Genomic DNA, 21980 nt, shown 5'->3' with positions numbered 1-21980 from the left:
ATTATTTATTTGAGCGATTTTTAAAATTCCCGGGTCTGCGCGCGCATCTGGAAGGGGAAAATGGCGCCGCGGGAGAGAGGGTGTTGGAAATGCGTTAGTACACAAGACGCTCGGCACAGACGGTCAGTTGTCGATTTACGCGCTCGCTGTTACTTGGCTTTTGATTTGTTAAGAAGGTTCTCATAGTTTTTGCAATTGTTTGTGCTTTTTTTATTTTGACTGTTTGATTTTTTTTATTTTTTAACTGTCAGTGGTTTTTTGCCGACAAGTTTTCGGGGCTCGGGCGTGACACGTGGATGGCGATGTGGAAAAAATTTATGTGACGTAAGGTAAATTTTTTATACATAACCATATATTATTAATAATAATAATGACGATGATGATAATAATTATTTTTTTATTGCGTTTAGGTAAAGTACGAAAAGTATCGAGGGGCGTTTTAAGATGTTTACAAATGACATAAGTTGCGATGCGTTGTAAAAATTTATTGCGAAAAAAATGATTCATTTTTTTTTAATATTGATCTTTAAATTTTTTAAATGAAAATTAAGTTAGCCGACATTTAAAAATTTTAAGAATTTTTTTTTTATTGAAAAAATTATTATAAGATAATAAAAAAAAATTTTCATTGGTAAATTGCACTGAAATTAGCAGACGGAAAATTTATGAAAATTAAATCAACTATCAATTTTTTTTTTTAATTAATAAGTTACAATAAAAATTATGAAACTAAAATTAGCTGACAGCAAAAAATTTTTATTTTATTTTTTATTAATTGAATTAGCAATAAAAAAATATTTTTAAAAAATTGCACGAATAGTTTTTTAAATTTTTTAAATGTGGAATTTTTTTTTTAATTATTTTATAATAATTTTATTGATAAAAAGAAATTCTGAAAATTATGAGCTGTCTGCTAATTTTATTTTTATTAAAAATTTAAGCTTGTAAATTTAAAAAAATTATGTCATTATTTAGTACAAATTTATTTGTAGTTTAAAAACTTCGAAAAAATAATCTAGTTTTAAATCTTAATTTTACTGACATCAGAAGTAAAATTTACGCCTAAGGACTCTACAAGAATAAACAAATTTTCCAAAAGTTGGAGAAAGATTGTGCCTGCAGAAACTAAAACTAGAACATTAAAAAAAACGCCTCAAGAATTTTTGAAGATACTAAAATGATAAAAAAAAAGTTTTTCGAGGACTTTAGAATGAATTGTGCCTGCAGAAAGAAAATACTAAAAATCTAAAAAAGTTTCGAAGATAATAAAATAAAGCGAGTTCTGAAGCCTGCAAGAAATTTTGAAGAATTTATGATCTTTTCTTCTAAAACTTACAAATTCTACCGTTGAGATCCTTGAAGACAATTTTCATCTACGCTATAATCTAAGAAAAATAAAATTTCTAAGAAATTTACGACTTGCTCCGTACCAGAAAAATATTGAATGCAGTTTAAATTTATTTTTTAAAACAATTTATTTAAAAAATTAAATGTTTGTAATAAATACTTGTGAAAATTAGTTTAACAGATTTTTGATAATTTTAAGATTTTTTGTAACAATTGAATTATGGTAAAAAAAATTGACTTTTAAAAATTAAAAAAATGCAATTTTTTAAAAATAATTTTTTGGCGCAAAAAAAAATTGAAAAATAGTCAAGTGACTGCTAACTTTAATTTTATGTTATAAAAAAATAATATTTTTGTAAAGTTTTTATTTTTAAGTCAAAAAAATTTTTTTTTATTGTTTAAAAAATTTAAAAAGAACAAAAATGAGACGCAAGTATTAAAAAAAAAAAAAAATGATTAAATTTAAAAAAATGCATCCGCTTTCAGGGTTATGGTTGTGGCCATAACAAAAAATATTTACAATATATTTCTAACATGATAAAAGTTGAGTAGACTTTATAAAAAAGATCGCGTGCATTAGCAAGTGCATGATTACTATACACGAACGTCGCAAGTTACGTCGCGACGTAACCGTCTTTATTTTCTAATCCACATTACATATAATATTGTGTGTACTTTGGTAGTTTATACCAGGAGGTTCCCACGGTTCGGATGTACCCTCGCGTGTCAATTGTTTTTGCAGTTATTCGAATGAAATATCAACAAAACAGTTTGAATAAAAATAGACATCACTGTTACTGTTATGTTATGAATTTCTGAAATAAACTGTCTAGTCTATTTGTGAGTCTCTCATCTAGTCTAGATCCATTGTTGATGGATTTCCACGAATATAAGAGCTGAGATAAATGGTTTTGATGTAAACAGGTAGTCGAGGAGAGGAGCAGCTGTCCCTAATGCCAACGTCTACCCAGATAAAAAATAATAAAAGGATCTGAAAAAGAAGATCGGGCGCGATTAGAGCCTGTCCTGCATAATAACAGTTCTGGGAAAAAATAACAAGGAAAAAAAAAAGGGAAGAAGAAAAAAGGAAGTCGAGAGGAAGAATGAAGAAAAAAAATTTTTAATGTAATAAAAGTAATTTTAGTTAATGGTTTCTTGTTTGAGAAATTGTAAGAGATTCATGATTTTAAAAAGCGAAAGGAGTCACGGTTTCTGATCTCAAATTATCGTGACACCTGAATTTTAATATTTATAATAATAATAATTATGTATTTTTCTTTATTATTGTTAAATATTATCCAAGTTCTAGGCCACAGTAATTGTTACAAATCTCTCTTTTTATTTTTAAAAAAATCTATCTATTGTGTGTTTAAATTGATCTACTATTAAAACTGGAGGTGAATTAACAACCAACCGACTTCCGTTCGATTTACGTGACTCTAATGTAGTCCATTCATGTAAAAAAAATTATATATATATAATAGTGCTTGTAAATAAAAGTAATGGGTGTAGTGAACAGAGCTCGGTTGAAATAGTTTTTTTTTTATTTGTAAATAAGTTTGGTTTGTTATATTGGAACATTTTCTAAAAATTGTTTGTTTTTTACTAAATTTCTTTTGATTTGTAATTGTTAGAAAAAGAAAGTTTTTTTTTTTTAAATGAATAATTGTTGAAAAATGAAATTCATAGTTTTTGTAAATGAATTACATTTTTTTTTTAATTGATTTTTTGTTTTTGAAAATTTTTTTAAATTATTGTATCAATTATTAAATTAAATATTTTGATTTTAAATAATTATTCAGAAAAAAAAAATATTTTGTATTAATAATTAATTTTAAGAAAAATCGGAAGTTTGTTTCTGAAAATCATTTTTATAATTTTTTTTAAATAATTAATTATTTAGAAAAAATTATTACTAAAAAATGACTTTTGATTAAAAAATTAAAATTATGTTTTATGAAATAATGAATTTTGTTAAATTGCACTGTACTTTCTTAAATATTGACATTTTTGAAGATATAAGCTCATCCCGAAGTTACACTCATTAAGAGCTTTCATTTGAGTACCCACATGCATTTTTATATATTTTTCATATATTCATATATATATAAATATATGAAATATATGAAAAATTGATGTGGGTACTCAAATGAAAGGTCTTGAAGAGTGTAACATCGGGATGAGCTTATATTTAAAAAAATGTTAATATTTTTCAAGATAAAAGGAAATTTCTTAATTATGTATCTAAAGATAGAGGAAACAAAATTTTTTTAGTTCTCTTTATAATATAGATAATAAATTAATGATTAAAAAAAAAAAGAATTATAATAATAACAGTGTTAATTATATATTCTAATTAACAATTTCTAAAAGTAAAATAAATGAATATTTCCAGCGATATCTGATAATGATAGTGATAATATGACAACAATAAAACTAAAAGGTGATAGATTGACAAATAGTACACCTAATCTATATATATTTAAATCTAAAACAGTCCTTTTTATCACGCGATTCCGTTGAGGCAAAACACCGGTTAGGCCGGAAGTTAAAGTTAACTGTATACCGTAGTATTGAAGAGAAAATAAAATAAAAGGACAAACTACTTTTATTTGTACTTAACTTCAGTTGTCTGGGTACATATTATATATATACATGTAATGTACTCATACTTTGTACAAGCATCAACTACTCCTGGTGAGGTGTATGGGTGTGACGAGACACCTACGGCGGTTTAATTAATTTTTTACGGGACTGTAACTAACAACTCTCTATTGTTTCAGGTTCCAAAGTGAAGATATAGCGGCCAAGGATAAGGATAATAATAAATTATTAAAATAAAAGGAAAGAAGAAATAAGTTTGGAAGGATGTCTGAGAGAAGAGGACCCAAGGCACTGGAGCTGTGGTGCCGGAGGATCACCGAAGGGTATCCTGGAGTTAATGTTCAAAACATGACGACCTCTTGGCGGGATGGGCTGGCCTTTTGCGCGATGATACATCACTTTCGGCCGGACCTCATGTAAGTTTTTTTTTTTTTGGGCGAGATTTAAGTCCCTGCTTTTAGACCTGAGAAATAACATTTAAATTTAACCGTGGGTTAATTATTAGTTTTATTTTATGCTGACGCTGACGAGGCCCCAATTATTTTTATTTATTTATCGCAATTGTGATGAGTTAACTTGGTGCGTAGGCTTCACCAGTTTATTTTATTAACTCACTTTTGTGTTTTAAACACTCTTTATTTTATTGTTTTAATAATTGTAATTGAGTTTTATTTATTATATTATTTTTTTTTTTTTTTTTTTTTTTATGAAAATTATTGTTTCAATTAGGAAGGCTATATTTTATTTATTTATTTTATTTATTGAATTTAAATGCCAAGGCATAAAGCCAAATAGCAAGAAGTAAAATTCATAGAATTATCACATAAGTAATAAAATTAAGATTAGAAATATTTGCTTAAGTATAAAAATTTTGTACTATTTATAAAGAATATACTTTAAATTTGAAGTTATACATTTTTGTAAAAGTCTAAACTTTTTTTTGTACTGAAATTAACGGACTAGTTTTATTTTGTTTAAATAATTTGTTAGTTTTAGAAAAAATATTTTTATTAATTGTTTTTTTTTTTTAATTTTTTTTTATTTTTAATGTGGAATTTTTTTTTTTTGTAATTTATTTATTAAATAAAATTGTCTAGTTTTTTAATTATAGTACCATATTTTTTATAAAAAAATTTTTTGTGTGATTTTTAAGTCAGAATTGATTTTTAAAATTAAAAATTAATAATTTTTATAAGATAAAATTTTTAATCGACATTTTCATAATTTTTTTTCGTTTAATTATTCAATTTTTTATAAACTTTAAAAAATAAAAATACAAGACCATTAAAAAAAATTGTAACTATAATTTTATGGGTTAATACAAAGTATTCTAGAATGGGAAACAAATCAATACAAATGTAGATAAAGATGGTCGACAGAAAAAAATTATTTTTTCTCTAAAAAACCTTACTTTAAATTTAGAATCAATTTTTTTTAAGCAAATTATGAAATTATAAATTTGAAAGAGAGTCAAAGATTTAAAAACTTGCCTTTGTATACAGAAAAATCAAATTTCTCGCGCCAAAAAAATTTCAGTCCAATCAAGAATTTTATTTTTTCAGTGTATGAAAAATTAATTAAAATTGAAATAATTATTTTCACTAAATTTTTATGTAAAATAAATTTTACTTTGAAAAATGTAAAGTATTAAAATATAAAAAATACTAGAGTTAAAAAATGTATTACAAAACAATAGACAATTCAAATATTTGATACAAACAAAAAAAATGAAGTTGAGCAATTCTGTACAAAAAAAAAAAAATGTTAACTATCAATTATATCAAAACATTAAAATCTATTGAAATAAAACCAACATATAGATGGTGATATAACAGGCAATAAACAAATAATCCAAGCTAGCAGTTAAACTGAAACTATTGAATGATGTAACCATTTTAGGTGTAGCCTGATTTGATTGAAAGATTAAAGACTACGCAGTAAAGTATCGTAATCGTTGGACTGTAGTACGCTATATATAAGCTGGAATTGCCTTTAAAGTATTGCTCTGCATAATAAATAAATAAAAATGAATGCAGGTGTAACGCGATACGCATGGAAGATACCGATGCACTGAAAAATCGCAGTTATGTTTGCATATATAATTGAATATAAAACTTATAACTATAACACAGTATCGGGTATCGATTGTGCCCGAGTATCGGTATCGGATTCTATTCCGTAAGCGTAATACGCAACACAATTAAATTAAACATAACAGAAGTCGCTTGTAGTTTTAAAATGATAAATTGTAAATTGTAAGAAGTAGCTGGAATATTAGAAAAAAAAAAAAAAAAAAAAAAAAAAAAAGCCCAAAGTTCAAAAGTTTGTTAGCCTATTGACTATTCTAGAACGGTTGATTTGTTTCTTAACGGTCATGTTTGATCAAGGTCCAAAGATGACCTCTGGTTAAAAATACCCGGTGACTCAGGAGAGAAATACGAAAATACCCATAAAGAGATAAAGTAAAACTCTAAAAATGTTCGTCAAGCCCAAATAAGTTTAAGTTGATAATGTTACGCTAATAATATACTTTTGTTTGGTTGTTTGTTCTAAAGAGATTTCTCGAGCTTAAACAAGGACGACATTTATGGAAACAACGAGCTGGCCTTCAGAACTGCTGAGCAGCACTTGGGGATTCCTGCCCTCCTGGATGCCGAGGACATGGCCTCGTGTTCCGTTCCTGATCGGCTTTCGATCCTTACCTATCTTTCACAGTTCTATCAGCAATTTGGAGGTAAGTTTCTAGGATATTTTTAGATTTATAGTCGCGGTTTTTGGAATTGCAGATCTGGGAAAGTTTTAGTTTGTTGATACTGATTTTTTTAAGCTTTGATTTCAAAAAATTTAATTGCGCATTTTTTGAACAAACTTTTCAAGTGGTTGAAAATTTTTAAGAATATTATTTTAGTAGTTTAGTTAATAAATATTGAAAAAAAATTCGGTTTTTATCTTAAAGCTCGACAATTACCGTTATAATTTTGTTTAATTTGAGAGAAAAAGCATTAAAAACAATTGAAATAAGATTTTTTGTCGCAAAATAGCTTGGTCATAAAAAATAGTTCAATAGCGTCACTAAAGGCGGCGCTAGGGTCTTTTTCTGAAACTATGATACTCATTTTCTCTCAGATAACTAACAGTAAAGAAATTAAGGTTATTTTTTAGAAATTTTGAGTGATGGATTTTTTTAACAAGTAATTAAAGAATACAAGAGATTTTTATCTTGAAAGTTTAATTGATAAATATTGTTAAAAATTGGAAAAAAATTCAATGTAATTTTTAAAAGTGGATATTTTTTAAATATTGAACAAATGTGACGCTACTAACTTGTTTTTATATTGAAATTTAATTAGAATTGCTTTGATTTTGGAGAATTTGAGAAAAATATATTAAAACATTTAACATAAGTTTGGTTATCAATAGCTTGGTTAAGAAAAGTAGTTTGATAGCGTCACTAAAGGCGGCGCTAGTGTTATTTTCTGAGACTAAGAGACTTATTTTCTTGAATCAAATTCTTTGTTTGGTTTTAACACAAGTAGTTTTCATAATAAAAGTTTAATTTTAAGAAATTTTCAACATTTATATGAAAAAATAAAAAATATTTACTCAAAAATGAATCTAATTCTTCAATTACAATTTTAATATTAATAAAATACTTGAAAGATATTGAAGAAATGAATTTGACGTTGATGAAAAAATTGAATCAATTAAATCTATTATTAAAATTACATCAACTTCTTTTTTTTAAATAAAACATTGAAACATTTGTTGTGAATTTAAGAAATTTAACTAATTGATGCATTTCTTAAGTTTGATAAATTCTATAAAAAATTTTATAAATGAAAAAGTATTTTTTATTTTTTAAAATCTACTTGATACATTTTTTAAAAGTTAAAAACTAAAAAAAGTTATTTATGTCAAAAATGCAATTAAAAAAGTTTTTCATCAGAAAATTATTTAATAAATGCACAATCAATTTAAATAAATTAATCTCTATGAAAAAAGCATTTTATCCAATTAAAAATAAATAAATTTCAATTAATAATTTAAAAAACCAATACTTGCGAAGCTCAAATAATAAATAAAAAAAATGAATAATTCAAGCATGAAATCAATTAATTAAAAAAATCCAAAATATCAACAAATTTATTAATATTAATTACAATGAAACTTTCCAGATTAATTTCAATTAATTAATAAAATAAACAACAGATTTATTGACTCGAAGAATTAAATAGAAGGAGAATAAAACGACGTACTGCCGGAGGCATGATCTCCAGGCGATAAAAGTGAAAGAGTTCTAGAGGCAGTCGCGCGCGAAAACCAGTCAACTTAAATTAATATGTGTACAATATATGTACATATACATTACATTACATTATATATACATAGATATATTATTATATAGATATAATATCCTTGTAAAGACGCGCTCATTCGCATTTATTGTCGCAAATGTTGTTCACCACACATGCCTGGTATATTAATGTTAACTGAGAGCAGAGTTGTTGATGCTGTTATTGTTATTGTTACTATAATAATAATAATAATTATTATTATTATTATTTGGTCTAAGTATTTAAAAAAAAAGTCGGTACTCTGTACACTCGAGCGTCTAATGCAATGTAATGTTAATGCTGAAATAGGTCACACGCATTTAAGTGTCCGTATCTCGGTACAGTGACAGGCTTGAGACTTTCTCGTGCGCAAAATATGTTTTATAGTCATACAAGTACAAGTCCTCGTCTTTTTTATAATTTAAACTATTTATACAACTTATGTGTTCTAGTAGTACTAGTTCTAAGTTACTAGATTAATATATTATTCAATTGTAACGAATTCTATGTTCAATTCAGAACGCATTATTGTTATAACCGGATGATTGCTATTATTATTATTATTATTATTATTATTATTATTATTATTATTATTATTTTTATAAATAATTATTTACTTTTTATTTTTATTATTACTAGTCAGACATTTTTTTTAATAGTAATGGTAATAGTAATTATAATTATAATAATTATGATGATTTTCAAATAAAATTAGCTTTTATAATTTTGAATGGAAAAAAAATTTTCATAATAATTATTTATTATTATTATTATTATTATTATTATTATTGAAAATAAAAATTTAATGTATTTTTTTTTATTAAAATAATAATAATGCTTCATAATTCAAGTTAAGGATGGCGATCGAAAAAAAGAGATGATTTTCAAGAATTTTTTTGACAAGGAAAATAAAAGAATTCAGAGATCGGATTTTTTTTATTTTATTAAGGGTACATTAAAGATTATTACCCTAAATTTCGATTAAAAAATATTTAATTATTACAAAGTTATTAACAATCTCGTAAGAGCCCTCGAAAAAATTTCCCCTTCCATGATCAGTTCGATAAATCAAAAACAGATCATCTGAAAATAAAAACCCAAATTAATTTTTAATCAGTAAGGATGTACTTATCGTCGCACATACGGAATTTTGAAAATTTTCATTTAAAAAAAAATGGCGACAGATTGAAAATTTTCTCACAATCTTTACTGTTTTTTTTTTTTGTTTTAACCCGGCTAAAAAAATCTTTAAAATAAAAATTTTTTTAATTCCGTACGTGCGACGATAACTACATCTTTACTGATTAAAAAAATATTTGGGTTTTTATTTTCAGATGATCTGTTTTTGAGTTATCGAACCGACCATGGCGGGGGAAATTTTTTCTAGGGCTCTTATGAAATCGTTAATAACTTTGTAATAATTAAATATTTTTTAATAAAAATTTAGGGTAATAATTTTTAATGTATCCTTAATAAAATAAAAAAAAATCCGATCTTTAAATTTTTTTATTTTCCCTGTCAAAAAAATTCCCGAAAATTACCTCTTTTTTTTTTTATCATACTTAACTTGAATTATGAAGCATTATTATTAATTTTATAAAAAAAAAATACATTAAATTTTTATTTTCAATAGTAATAATAATAATAATAAAGGCGCTAGTTTCAAATAATGACTATTAATATTATTATCATCATTATTAATATTAACATAAAAGAAAAAAATAGTAAAAATAATTAACCGGTTGTGAAATAACGGCAAGAGTGTCTTCATTGTTAATAAATGTCATAATCATGTGGTACACACGGTATAAGATGTTCTTACGTAAATGTAAATAATATTTTAATAATTTTCCGGCGGTAAATTCACCGACCTTTTGATTTAAGTGAATCGATAAGACGTACATCAGCCGCGACCTTATGGCATTACAGCGATACAACTTTGATAAGATTGTTAATTATTGATTCAACTATTACTTTAACTGCAAATTTTATTGTATTTGTTATTGTTGATTTTTATTTTTTATTTTTATTTTAGGATCGTCGCCGAGCAGACTCGCCAGGAGCAGAACACCCGATAGCTCGGCCCAGAAAATTACACCTGCTGATTCCCCGGCGTCTAAGGTAACTGAGATCACTCTTACGGTCTTTTATCTTTTAATGTGAATGCCTAGCAGGTCTTTTTTCATTCTAGTCATTCAGGTGTTAAGTAATGTCGTACAATTGCTTTTTTTGTAATCCGAGTTGTTAATTGGAATTAGTAAGTTTTGCTTGAGTCGCTTGAAAATGATTTATAAAAAAGAATATTTTTTATAAATATTATTTGAGCTTCACAAGAATTGATTTTTTAAATTATTAATTGAAATTTATTTATTTTTAATTGGATAAAATGCTTTTTTCATAGAGATTAATTTATTTAAATTGATTGTGCATTTATTAAATAATTTTCTGATGAAAAAAATTTTTTTTAATTGCATTTTTGACATAAATAACTTTTTTTAGTTTTTAACTTTTAAAAAATGTATCAAGTAGATTTTAAAAAATAAAAAATACTTTTTCATTTATAAAATTTTTTATAGAATTTATCAAACTTAAGAAATGCATCAATTAGTTAAATTTCTTAAATTCACAACAAATGTTTCAATGTTTTATTTAAAAAAAAGAAGTTGATGTAATTTTAATAATAGATTTAATTGATTCAATTTTTTCATCAACGTCAAATTCATTTCTTCAATATCTTTCAAGTATTTTATTAATATTAAAATTGTAATTGAAGAATTAGATTCATTTTTGAGTAAATATTTTTTATTTTTTCATATAAATGTTGAAAATTTCTTAAAATTAAACTTTTATTATGAAAACTACTTGTGTTAAAACCAAACAAAGAATTTGATTCAAGAAAATAAGTCTCTTAGTCTCAGAAAATAACACTAGCGCCGCCTTTAGTGACGCTATCAAACTACTTTTCTTAACCAAGCTATTGATAACCAAACTTATGTTAAATGTTTTTAATATATTTTTTCTCAAATTCTCCAAAATCAAAGCAATTCTAATTAAATTTCAATATAAAAACAAGTTAGTAGCGTCACATTTGTTCAATATTTAAAAAATATCCACTTTTAAAAATTACATTGAATTTTTTTCCAATTTTTAACAATATTTATCAATTAAACTTTCAAGATAAAAATCTCTTGTATTCTTTAATTACTTGTTAAAAAAATCCATCACTCAAAATTTCTAAAAAATAACCTTAATTTCTTTACTGTTAGTTATCTGAGAGAAAATGAGTATCATAGTTTCAGAAAAAGACCCTAGCGCCGCCTTTAGTGACGCTATTGAACTATTTTTTATGACCAAGCTATTTTGCGACAAAAAATCTTATTTCAATTGTTTTTAATGCTTTTTCTCTCAAATTAAACAAAATTATAACGGTAATTGTCGAGCTTTAAGATAAAAACAAAGTTGTACGACATTACATAACCCACCATGATACGCTTAGACGTAAAGCTTAAAAATCCATCGCTCTCCATTCTGTTCTTCACGGCTTTATTTAGTCTTTTATCTTTTTCTTGCAAATTGCTGAACTGTACATCAAATTACTAGTATAGTTGTTGTAGTAGTTACTAGTACTGTTGCAGTAGAATAAAAATAATAAATAATAAATTTAACCTGAGTGGTAGTCGAACCCAAGCTGACTTCTTCGATTTTCTATTGTCGATTTTCTCGACTCACGGCATCCCAGTTTTAAATTATCAGCAGTTGCAGTGGAACATGAAGGAGATTGACCAGGTCCAGTACAACTTCTCCTCGAGTACTGAAAACTCGTAGCTCAATCGGCCCAACACGAACAGACCAAGAACCTGATCGACGAGCCAAGTAACATCATAATGAGAAGGAAATGTGATGGAGAGTTCCGGGTACAAAGAAGAAATAATAAAAGAATAAATTATTTCTAAGACAAAGATGGGGTTAAACTCTTAACAATAAAAGTTTTAGTTTCTCAAAGTTGAGGATAAGTTGTACACGATTTACACGAGTAGTTCCAGTTGAGTTACTGATGATGCTCCTTATCCTCAACTTGCAAGTGGTAGATGCTGAGACTGAGAATAAGACTACTCACGATTTCCTAAGACGAGAAGAGAGTAACGTCATTGCCCTCACTCTCAGTGGTACTTGTACTTAAATATAAAGAGTACACGCCGTCATACTCTGTAATATTACCTTTGCTTTTATTTTTTAATTTTTTATCCTCTTATCTTATTATTCTTATTCTTAAACTACTTATAACTACTACAACTTATACTACTACCTTTTTTTTTTCCTCGTATGACTACATGTTACATATTACATACTACTGGATGCTTAGAGATGGAGATCAACTTGTTCCCACGCTTGAGATATCTACTTCCGTAGGTAGTAGGTAATTGTAATTATAATGACAATTCGAGGAGATTATCACCGCGTATTTTATATTTTACATTTTATGTACATGTTTATTCTCGAGATTAGTTTAATTTTAGCTTGAGGTTTCAGACCGATTATTTAAATTATTTTTTTTCTGTTATAATTTTTTTAAATGCATTTCAATATTATTTAATATTAATTAAATTATATAAATTATATACATTTATAAAGGTAACATTTTATTCAATTTGAATTTCCCGCGAATTTATATTTTGAATTTTTGCCACCGCGTTATTTCGCGTTATCACCCATTTTGACTTATATATTAATTATTAATTAAAAATTAATAAAATTGTTTAAAGAAAGTTGATTTATAATGATTATTTCGTAAATTTAGTTGAATTTTGTTAGGAATTACGTTAAATATAATAAAATAATTAAAATTTTATAAAACTATTTTATCAAAATTTGAATTTCCCGCGATTTTTTAGTTTGAATTTTTGCCGCCACGACATTTCGCGTCATCGGCCATTTTGGCGTGTATTCTAACCCTCAACTAAAAACTGATAAATTTCTAAAAAAAAGGAAAAAAAAAGTCCAGTTACAATGTCAACATTTTCATAAAAATCCTAAAATGAGTGTAAAAAACATTTTTCAAGCATTAAAATGTAATTACCCAAAAAACCTCGGTCTGAAACCTCGTCAATTTGTTTAGGTCAGTTATCCACGTTAAACAGCTTGTCATATCTTTTTCCAACTAATCCTAGTTAGCGTACGAGAAAATAAATAACTATTATAAGTTAACACATACCGTCACGGATTTATTTTTGTTCTTCAGGAGGAAAGCTTGGACTTAATGGGGCAATATAAACCTGAAATATTCTGCTAGAAGGTAATTGCTTATGTCGTTTATTGTTTATGCTTTCACTCAAATTATTATTTATTTTACTGTGCTCAATTCATCCATTTGTATGTTAAGTCGTCTGCTCTTTTTTATTATTATTTTTTATTAACACAGACGATGACAACGTACATGCATGCTTTTTTGCTTTTTCTACAGGTCTATCTCTTTTGTAATTTGTTTTTAACAATTACTAGTTTTTAATTAATCGTACTGAAAAATGAAGATGATAATCGAGTAGCTCTTTTAACGTAGAGTACTTTAGGAAGAAAAAAAATTAAAAAAGTCGCCGGTCAAAGTTTTTGCTTTAGCGACGAAGCAAAGTCACTGAACTCATACGCGAGAGGTCAGGGTTCGATTCCCGATCCCGACTAATTTTTTTTTTTTTTCTTTTTGTAATATTAAGACTGAATAATCTTGAATAAAAATTAAATTTAGAATAAATTAAAAAAGAAGAAATATATAAAAAAAAATTCTTCGTAATTCAAACATTTAAATAAATAAAACTATCACGTATTAAATACTCAGTCGGAATGTTTTATTGTTATTCACCCAGCTAAACGGAAGTGTACTATATATACATACAAACTCGATAGCAAATACACACGTTCAGGTCATTGATTCACTCGTCGACACTCTCCTACTTTTTAATGTAACATATATACAACTGAACTAACCGACCTGGTGACCTTTTACCAATTAATACCTCCAAGATAATTAATCTAATCTAACAATTAACCGATTAAATTTAGCAATAACCTAAAACAATGAATAATAAACAATTAACATAAGAAAAATAAAAGAAGAAAATGCAGTAAAAGGAATCGGAAAGAATGGAGGCGATAGACTATCGCGTGAGTTATTTATAATCAACAACTTATGGACCGTCGACATGTTGATGTACTCTATTCTCTATGTACTACATACATGGTAAAAGAAATAATAAGAAGTAAAAGCGCACGCGCTACGAATACTTAATACTTAAATAACGAATAAACTCAGTATTAATCGGTATTTCTTCCCAGTTAGAGGATTCTTCTACAGAATACCGATTTTTATTTTATTTTATTTTTTTTTTTATTTTATTATTAGTTAGTTTATATTATTTTATTGTTTATTGTTTGATAATTGGGATGTCGGTCGACCCAACGGTAATTTTCTTTTATTTTCTTCTTTTTTTTTATTATTATTATTTATTATTGTTATTGTTAATTTATTATTGCGCAAGAGTTTGATCAAAACAATTAGTGGTATTGTTAGATATTTGAATTTACTAAGGGCGTTGAACTCGCACTTTTATATCTGTTACCTGTTTAACTAACGCCAGTGTGCATGTTAAATAGCATTGAGTAATTTTAGTTTTATGATAAATATTTTTTTTCTTATTTTTTTATAGGTAAATAATAATAATAATAATAATAATAATAATAATAATAATAATAATAATAATAATAATAACTGATCATTTTTATTTTTATTATTATTATTATTTTGATAGTTGCTAAAATTAATTTTGATGATAATGATAAAAATTATAATAGTAAAATCATTTTTAAAAAACTTTAAATTAATAATAATAATAATAATAATAATAATAATAGCAAAAATATCACTAATAACGATCATAAATCGGGCAATTCTTAAACATGCATTATTATTATTATTATTATTATTATTATTATTATTATTATTATTATTATTATTATTATTACTGATAGCGTTAAAAAATTTTTTTCAAACTGTTAAATTAGGAATAATAATAATAATAATAATAATAATTTCATATTTAAAATGCATGGATTATGCGACCTACAATAAATAATATAATCATCACTAACTACTATAGCTTCTTTTCACATAAATTTATTTGGGTTATGGTTCAAAGAAAAGGTCGCCATATTTTATTGTAAAGTTAAACGCTACCTTAATATTATAATTTTTTATTAACGTAATTATTGTAATTAGAAGAGAAAAGTCGCTAGAAACTAATAATACACTAGTTATTTCCGTTAGGCCGTTTATAGTATGAACTAGTTATGATTTACAGAAATTTTCTAACCTCAATTTAAGCAAAAATGATTATTATTATTATTACAATCGTGTAAATAGCTATTAATTATAATATATATTACACATTTCCTCTATAAATATATATATATATATATAGACAATCGTAATGAAATAAAATTTTTAGTTTAGTTTTTTACGAATTTAACTTTGCCACTACCATTTTTATTCGTAAACTAGTTGCGACTTGGAAAGTCCTGACCTCAATTTTACATTTTAACTTTTTTCTTTTTATATAAATTATTTTGTCTTCTTACAATATAATTATATATCAGTTTTATTACCAACTATTTTAAAAAAATATCAATTGGTTGAAAATGAAAGTAATTTTCCCGCCATTTTGTTATTTAAGTTTTTCTTTCAATTTAAAGTAGTGAAATTCAATAATTATTGAGAATTTTGTTCAAAAATTATTAAAAATCTTATTTTTTAATTTTTAATTTAAAAAATTAAGCGAATTATTAAAAAAATACGCCGGAATTTTCTTTTTCTTTTTGCGACAAAATGGCGTTTCAATTTTCGCGGCAAATTTGAATTTTATTTATAGTTTAATTTTTATAAGGCTTAATTTCATTGTAAATAATTAAAAATAACAATTAAAAAGCTAAAAATTAATTTTATTGCCAATAATAAGCACAAAAATTGTAACAAAAGTCACTTTTAAAAATACTAATCCCAAAAAAAAACCTTACAAATGAAAACTAACAAAATAAAATTTTTCCAGGCAGTACCACGTCTGGGGGTGCGTCGGGAATCCTGCGTAGTGTGCAGCCTACCGGTGTTCCTCGCGGAGAAGCTAGTGATATCAAAGTCAACTTACCACCGAACGTGCTTCAGATGCGCAAGGTGCCACAACCAATTGACACCTTGCAGTTACTACGAGACCGAGGAAGGCCAATACTGCTGCGAGACTTGTCCTGACGAAGATACGCCCGACGTCAGCATATACCCGTGTCCAGACGAGCCGAAGGACCTGGAGCTGGATGTAGAGCAAGACCAGGATCTGAACTACCACAGGTCGCTGAGCGACGAGGAGAAACTGACCAAGTCAAAAGATCTGACGTCGTCGCGGATCGCTTCTTTGCGTCTGAATTTCATGTCCAGCAGCTTGCTGGCTGATGATCAGGACCTGGATCAGGATAAGTCTTCAGGACCCAAAGATGTCAACGTATCCCCAGACACGAAGCATCTCCATGTTCTCGAACCAGAGACAATGGATATTAACTTACATTCCATGACATCTAGAACAAATGATAAAGTTGTAAATAACTCTAACGGTGATAGCGATAGTGTTAAAGTTAACCGCTGCCTTACTGCCACGTCCGAATCACTAGATAAGGATTCTGTAATTAATGTTGATGATTATTTTATTGTTAATGCTAAGAATAAGAGTAAGGATGAGGTTAAAAACCAGGATACCAAAGAGATGGTTGGCGAAACTGGTACCGAAGTTAGTCAGTGTCTTTCAATTGTTCAGAAAAGGCTGAAATTATTTCAAGATTTAGTTGATAGTAGCAATGTTAGTATTAATTATGATGATGATGATGATGATAATAATGTAAAAGAAGAAATCAAAGAAGAAGAAGAAGAAGGTGTGTCAGGTGCATCACGAATAGAGCCAGACTCGCTGGATGGTTTTACACTCACCGAGGCCTCCAAACCGGTGTCGCAAGAGGTTGCTAAACCCGCAAATGCCAAGGCTGATTTATCACCAGAGGATCAACAGTACCCGGACGATATGAATCCGTTTAGGAGTGACGATGAGGCTGATGGAAATCCTGAAAGGTCGACCAATCCTTTCGGTAGTGATGATGATGATGTTGAGGAGGAGCCACCGAAGCCCAAGGCAAGAAGTGCGAAGAGGCTACTCAAGGCTCCGGTTAATCCGTTCGAGAGCGATGAGGAAGAGGAGTACAAGCTAGAGGCGCCGGTTCCTAAGCCTAGGAGCAGCTCCAACTCCGATAGGTTGAGTAAGGATGGGTTTTACGCTTCCAGTAGTTCCTTGGCTAGTTCTACTGGGTACAGGAAGCGCAGGCCTGCTCCACCACCACCGGATAAAGCTACACCGGAGAAAAATGTGAGTTTTTTGGGGTTAACGGTAATTTAGGATTTTTTTTTTTTTTAGTAATTTATAGAAAAAAAAAATTTTTTTTTTTTTTCTAAAATTTAATTAAAATTATTTTTTATTTCTTCTTCAGTTATCAAGAATTTATTATAATAAAACTTCTTTTAATTTTGAGCGCTTAATTTTGAGAAAATGACACTAGCGCCGCCTTTAGTGATGCTATGAAATTACTTTTAAAATCATGCTACTTTTTTACTGTAATTTTTTATTTTAAATGTTTCTAAAATATTTTTCTTTAGATTGAATGATATTGAAGCAATATTAATAAAATATAATTTATCAAATTACATGAAAATTAAATTACCGAATATCTGAAATTTTTTTATTAAAAAAAAAAAAAAAAAAAAAAATCATTAAAAAAAAAATTTTTACATGTGGAAGATTTGAAAAATTTTTGAACGTCTTTAAACTACTTTTTATAACCAAGCCATTTTTTTAATAAAAAATCTCCCTAAAAAAAAAAAAAATCTTCAAAGTATCTACCCATTATAAATTCTTAACTTTTTTAAGCAAACTATCAATTAACAAATTACTAATTATTATTTCAATTACCAGGACTCAGGAATGCGGACACCAAGGCCGCGCAAAAGCAAGCCGGCACCACCTCCACCGATGGCGACGAGTTCTCCGCTTGCATCAGGACTGGAGAAGTTGTTATTGACAAGCGAGTCTTCGACAGCCGAAGCATCTCTGAGCAAACAGGGTATCAATGTCGCGGAGGATGCTGACAAAGGAATCGACTCGTGGGAGGACATAAAGGTCTGTAAAAATGAGGCCAACCGAACAAAGCAGTCACTGTCTAGGTCGGAGAGTGGACAAGACAACACCAGGTTCGACAAGAGCTTCCACGGAAAGTGGAAGCGCAAAAAGGCCCAGGCGCCTGCCAGGCCGATTCCTCAGAGACGGAAAATCCGCGTGATGTCAATGAAGGACGTAAAGATGGAGCTTGCGGAGATCGAGATGCAGCAGCTGGGTCTGGAGAAGCAGGGTGTCAGGCTAGAACAGCTGATCCGCAATAAATGCGAGAACGAGGCTAATTCAGAGAAGAAAGAGTCGGGAGACAATCTCAAGGATAACAATGACACCAGCTTGAGCATGGATGCTGATGAACTGGTGCTAGAGCTATTTGCTCTGGTTAATGAGAAAAATGAGCTCTTCAGGCGGCAAGCTGAACTCATGCTGCTGAAAAGGCAGCACCGCTTGGAGGAAGAGCACGCGGATATTGAATATCAAATACGGTGCTTGATGTGCCAGCCTGAGGCCACTAAAACTGACTTTGACAAGCAGCGGGAGGAAGCTCTTATTCAAAGGCTTGTTGAGATTGTTGAGAAGCGCAGCGAAATTGTTGAATGCCTGGAAATGGATCGTAAAAGAGAAGTTGAAGAGGATAAAAGTATTAATATGCATATGGAATTGTATACTGGTAATTTTTTTTTTCATTTTAATTTTTTTAACTTTAATTTTCTTAACTTTAATTTTTTTAACATTAATTTTTAACATTAATTTTCTTAATTTTAATTTTTTTTAACTTTAATTTTAATTATGAGATTTTTTATAAAATTTCAAAATTAATAATTTGAATTTTAGATTTTACGGAGAAAATTTTTATTAATATCTAATAATTAGAAAAAAAAATTGGCCAATAATTATGAATAATTTTCAATTAAAATTTTCCTTAAACAAATTAAAAAAAAAAAAAAAAAAAAAAAAAAAAAAAAAACTAAAAATAATGCAAAATAATTAACTAATAAAAATAATTTTTCTTTCAGCTAAAAAAGGAAGCAACGAAGAGCAAAAAACGCACAAAGGAAAAAAATTAAAATTAAAGGAAAAATTCCACATAAAAGAAAAGCACTTGCTAAAAAAAGGTCACAAAAAAGACGCTGATAAAGATGTCGACGAGACTGAAGTTAAAGTTAAACGCCAAAATAAACGCAAATGGTTTTAAATAATTTCCTCTTACTCAACTGTACTAGATTAAATAACGATTTATATTTCTTATAAATGCACTTGTTTTTTATATTATTATTACTATTATTATTATTATTATGTAAATTGTCAGTTCACAAAATAAATATTTAAAAATACCTTTGTATTCTAATGATCTTAACCGGCACACTTGCTATCTCGAAAATTTTGTATTCCGGCAGAGGCAGTTCTTTGTAGCTCAATTTATGTTTCTCTGCAATGTAATAATAATAGTTAGTTACAATTGTAATTTGAAAAAAAAATTTTTTCAATGAACGTCAAATCAACGACTAATTTATATTTACTGATTTTTTAAAATAATTGCCTAAAAAATATTTCAGGTAAAAAAAAAAATAAATTATTATAAGATTATTGATATTTTTCTCAAGACCCCAATAAATTATGAAAATGAACTTAGCCGACATTTCAAAATTTTTGGAAATTTTTTTGTGAAAAAATTTCACTTAAAAAATTAAAAAAAAAATTTCACTTAAAAAATTTTGAAAAACTATAAGTGCAATTTTTTATAAATATCTTTTTAATTGAAATTTAATTAATTAAAAAAAAAAATCAAAAATTTGTAGACGTCTACAAATAGCAAAAAAAAATTTTATACGTCCTTTTAGCAAAAAACTATCTAGCTACTTTAATACGCTCTTTTGACATTTAGCATGCAATATTATAAATACTAAAAAAATGATCAATGAATTACCTAACTCTCGCAAAAAACCCTCAAGAGTGTCTTGATTTCTTACAGTAACGCCAATAATTGCGGAATTTATCGAGTTTTTTAATAATACATAAATGGCGTTAATTAAAAAATTGAAGACACTAGGGTCATAGACGACATCAGCAGCGAGAATAATGTCTGGTGACGTCCAATTAGCTTCTTTGTGCTCGCTAATTGATTCCCACGCGAGCTCTTCTATTTGGACTATAGTTTCATCAGCTTTCTTTAGCTCATTTAACTCAATGTTTTCTTCCAGCAAATCTAGGACACGCGGATGACAGTCTGTGAATGTGTAACTTTTCGGTTTGCAGGTCTTTAATACAGTTATTCCAGTTAGTCCTACGCCGGAGCCTAATTCTACAATTGATTTTCCAGCTATTGATATTTTATTTTCCATACACCATTCTGCCAAGACTTCTGCAGCCTAGAATGAAAAAAAAATTAATAAATCCAATTTATAGTAAAAATTCATTAAAACTTTTAATGAGAACAAGATGGCGGGAAAAATCAAAATGTCGAATGGAAGAATTTGATTGGCTGTTACTAAACTAGTCACCAGCGCTTATAATTTAAACTAGAATTCGAATTTACGCGCGCCTGAATATAGAGTTTGCATATATTTTCTTACTTATGATATATTCAACCAATCACATTACGAATAAATTGGTTTTACATACATTTCATCTCTAAAATCTCTATTTTAATATTAGGAATTAGAATTTACCTGCCAACTACAGAGCCCAGTAGTTCCGTCAGAAACAATCGATTTGCTTTCTTTGATAATTACTCTTTCGTCAGGATTTATCAAAAAATGGCGATAGTTCATCCGAGAATCTTCAAGTGACAAATGCTGACAAAAAAGCTCGTACAGAGAATCATCAATTTCTTCGTTTTCACTCTCCAGGCGCTTAATTAACAATCGTAAGAAATTTTTCAAGTAAGTATTTTTTACCGGGTACTTTTTTAACAAACTGTCATTCATGATTTCTTCCAAAATTGAAGATTGTATTTCCGGGGTGAGTTTTTTGGGTAGTTCTAGTTTCGCTAAGGGAATGCAAGCAAGAAATTGTTTTTTCAGTCGTGCAATATCAAAATTATCCATGATTAAAATCTGTAAAAAATTTTAATTAGTAAAGTAATTTTTAATTTTTTTTATTAATTAAATTACAACTAAAAAGATATTTCTAAAAAATAATACAAATTTATCTTACCTTAAAAAATTTTTTTTTTTTAAATTATTAATCACACTAAAATTGGTAGAAAAAAATTTGTGTGTAAAAAAATAAAAATGCTTAAATCTAGGTTATGTTAATGTAAACATTCAACAAATATTTTTTTGCGCGCACGCGCGGGAATCAGGGAATGTGTCTATAGTCTGTCACACTTGCTAATAGCAAAAATGTGATTTAATGGCGATTTATTTATATTTAACTAAATTTATGAAAATTAATTTAGCAGATATTTGATAATTTTTAGAGTTTTTGTGAACAAATAAATTATAAG

At 27.5% G+C, this 21980-nt stretch overlaps 3 protein-coding genes across 6 annotated transcripts in view; 2 read left to right on the top strand and 1 right to left on the bottom strand.

Moving 5' to 3' along the window:
• Positions 1–132: 132 nt before the first annotated feature.
• On the top strand, positions 133–19866 carry Mical-like (MICAL-like protein). 3 transcript variants are annotated; one of them, XM_074244423.1, is made up of 7 exons: positions 133–324; positions 4131–4367; positions 6507–6685; positions 10321–10406; positions 16379–17731; positions 18335–19202; positions 19549–19866. In XM_074244423.1, exons 2-7 carry the CDS (start codon positions 4216–4218, stop codon positions 19725–19727), a joined length of 2817 nt encoding a protein of 938 aa, XP_074100524.1. In that variant the 5' UTR covers positions 133–324; positions 4131–4215; the 3' UTR covers positions 19728–19866. The 3 variants fall into 3 exon arrangements, with proteins under 3 accessions (XP_074100524.1, XP_074100450.1, XP_074100583.1); XM_074244349.1 differs by having other exon boundaries at positions 133–329; XM_074244482.1 differs by lacking the exons at positions 133–324; positions 4131–4367; positions 6507–6685; positions 10321–10406 and adding an exon at positions 14631–14738.
• LOC141529124 (protein-lysine N-methyltransferase EEF2KMT-like) lies at positions 16761–21922 on the bottom strand. Its single transcript, XM_074245592.1, has 5 exons — positions 21689–21922; positions 21202–21588; positions 20460–20901; positions 19868–19961; positions 16761–16895 (listed from the first exon to the last, which is right to left on the bottom strand). Exons 2-5 carry the CDS (start codon positions 21577–21579, stop codon positions 16880–16882), a joined length of 930 nt encoding a protein of 309 aa, XP_074101693.1. The 5' UTR covers positions 21580–21588; positions 21689–21922; the 3' UTR covers positions 16761–16879.
• The window catches only part of LOC141528960 (uncharacterized), a 31783-nt gene continuing 31092 nt past the window's right edge, over positions 21290–21980 (top strand). The window contains exon 1 of one of the 2 annotated variants that reach the window (XM_074245305.1): positions 21290–21414. The gene's annotated coding sequence lies outside the window, so the exon portion shown is untranslated. The remainder of the gene's footprint in view (positions 21415–21980) is intronic. The other variant, XM_074245381.1, reaches the window with a different exon arrangement.

The sequence above is a fragment of the Cotesia typhae genome, unplaced genomic scaffold, assembly GCF_013202065.1.
Source record: "Cotesia typhae breed Kobodo isofemale line unplaced genomic scaffold, CoteBio_Ctyphae contig_10, whole genome shotgun sequence".
NCBI classification, from domain to species: Eukaryota; Metazoa; Arthropoda; class Insecta; order Hymenoptera; family Braconidae; genus Cotesia; species Cotesia typhae.
The sequence above is the reverse complement of the archived record's forward strand: the minus strand, read 5'-3'. Positions and strand labels throughout refer to the sequence as shown.

Bases quoted from the DNA above. Each gene is read 5' to 3' on its own strand.
- Mical-like (XM_074244423.1), top strand. From the start codon at position 4,216: ATGTCTGAGAGAAGAGGACCCAAGGCACTGGAGCTGTGGTGCCGGAGG. The intron at 4,368-6,506 runs GTAAGTTTTTTT...TTTGTTCTAAAG, and splicing joins CACTTTCGGCCGGACCTCAT to AGATTTCTCGAGCTTAAACA. The intron at 17,732-18,334 runs GTGAGTTTTTTG...TTCAATTACCAG, and splicing joins AAGCTACACCGGAGAAAAAT to GACTCAGGAATGCGGACACC.
- LOC141529124 (XM_074245592.1), bottom strand. From the start codon at position 21,579: ATGGATAATTTTGATATTGCACGACTGAAAAAACAATTTCTTGCTTGC. The intron at 20,902-21,201 runs GTAAATTCTAAT...TTTTCATTCTAG, and splicing joins CTGGGCTCTGTAGTTGGCAG to GCTGCAGAAGTCTTGGCAGA. The intron at 19,962-20,459 runs GTAATTCATTGA...ATTACATTGCAG, and splicing joins GGGTTTTTTGCGAGAGTTAG to AGAAACATAAATTGAGCTAC.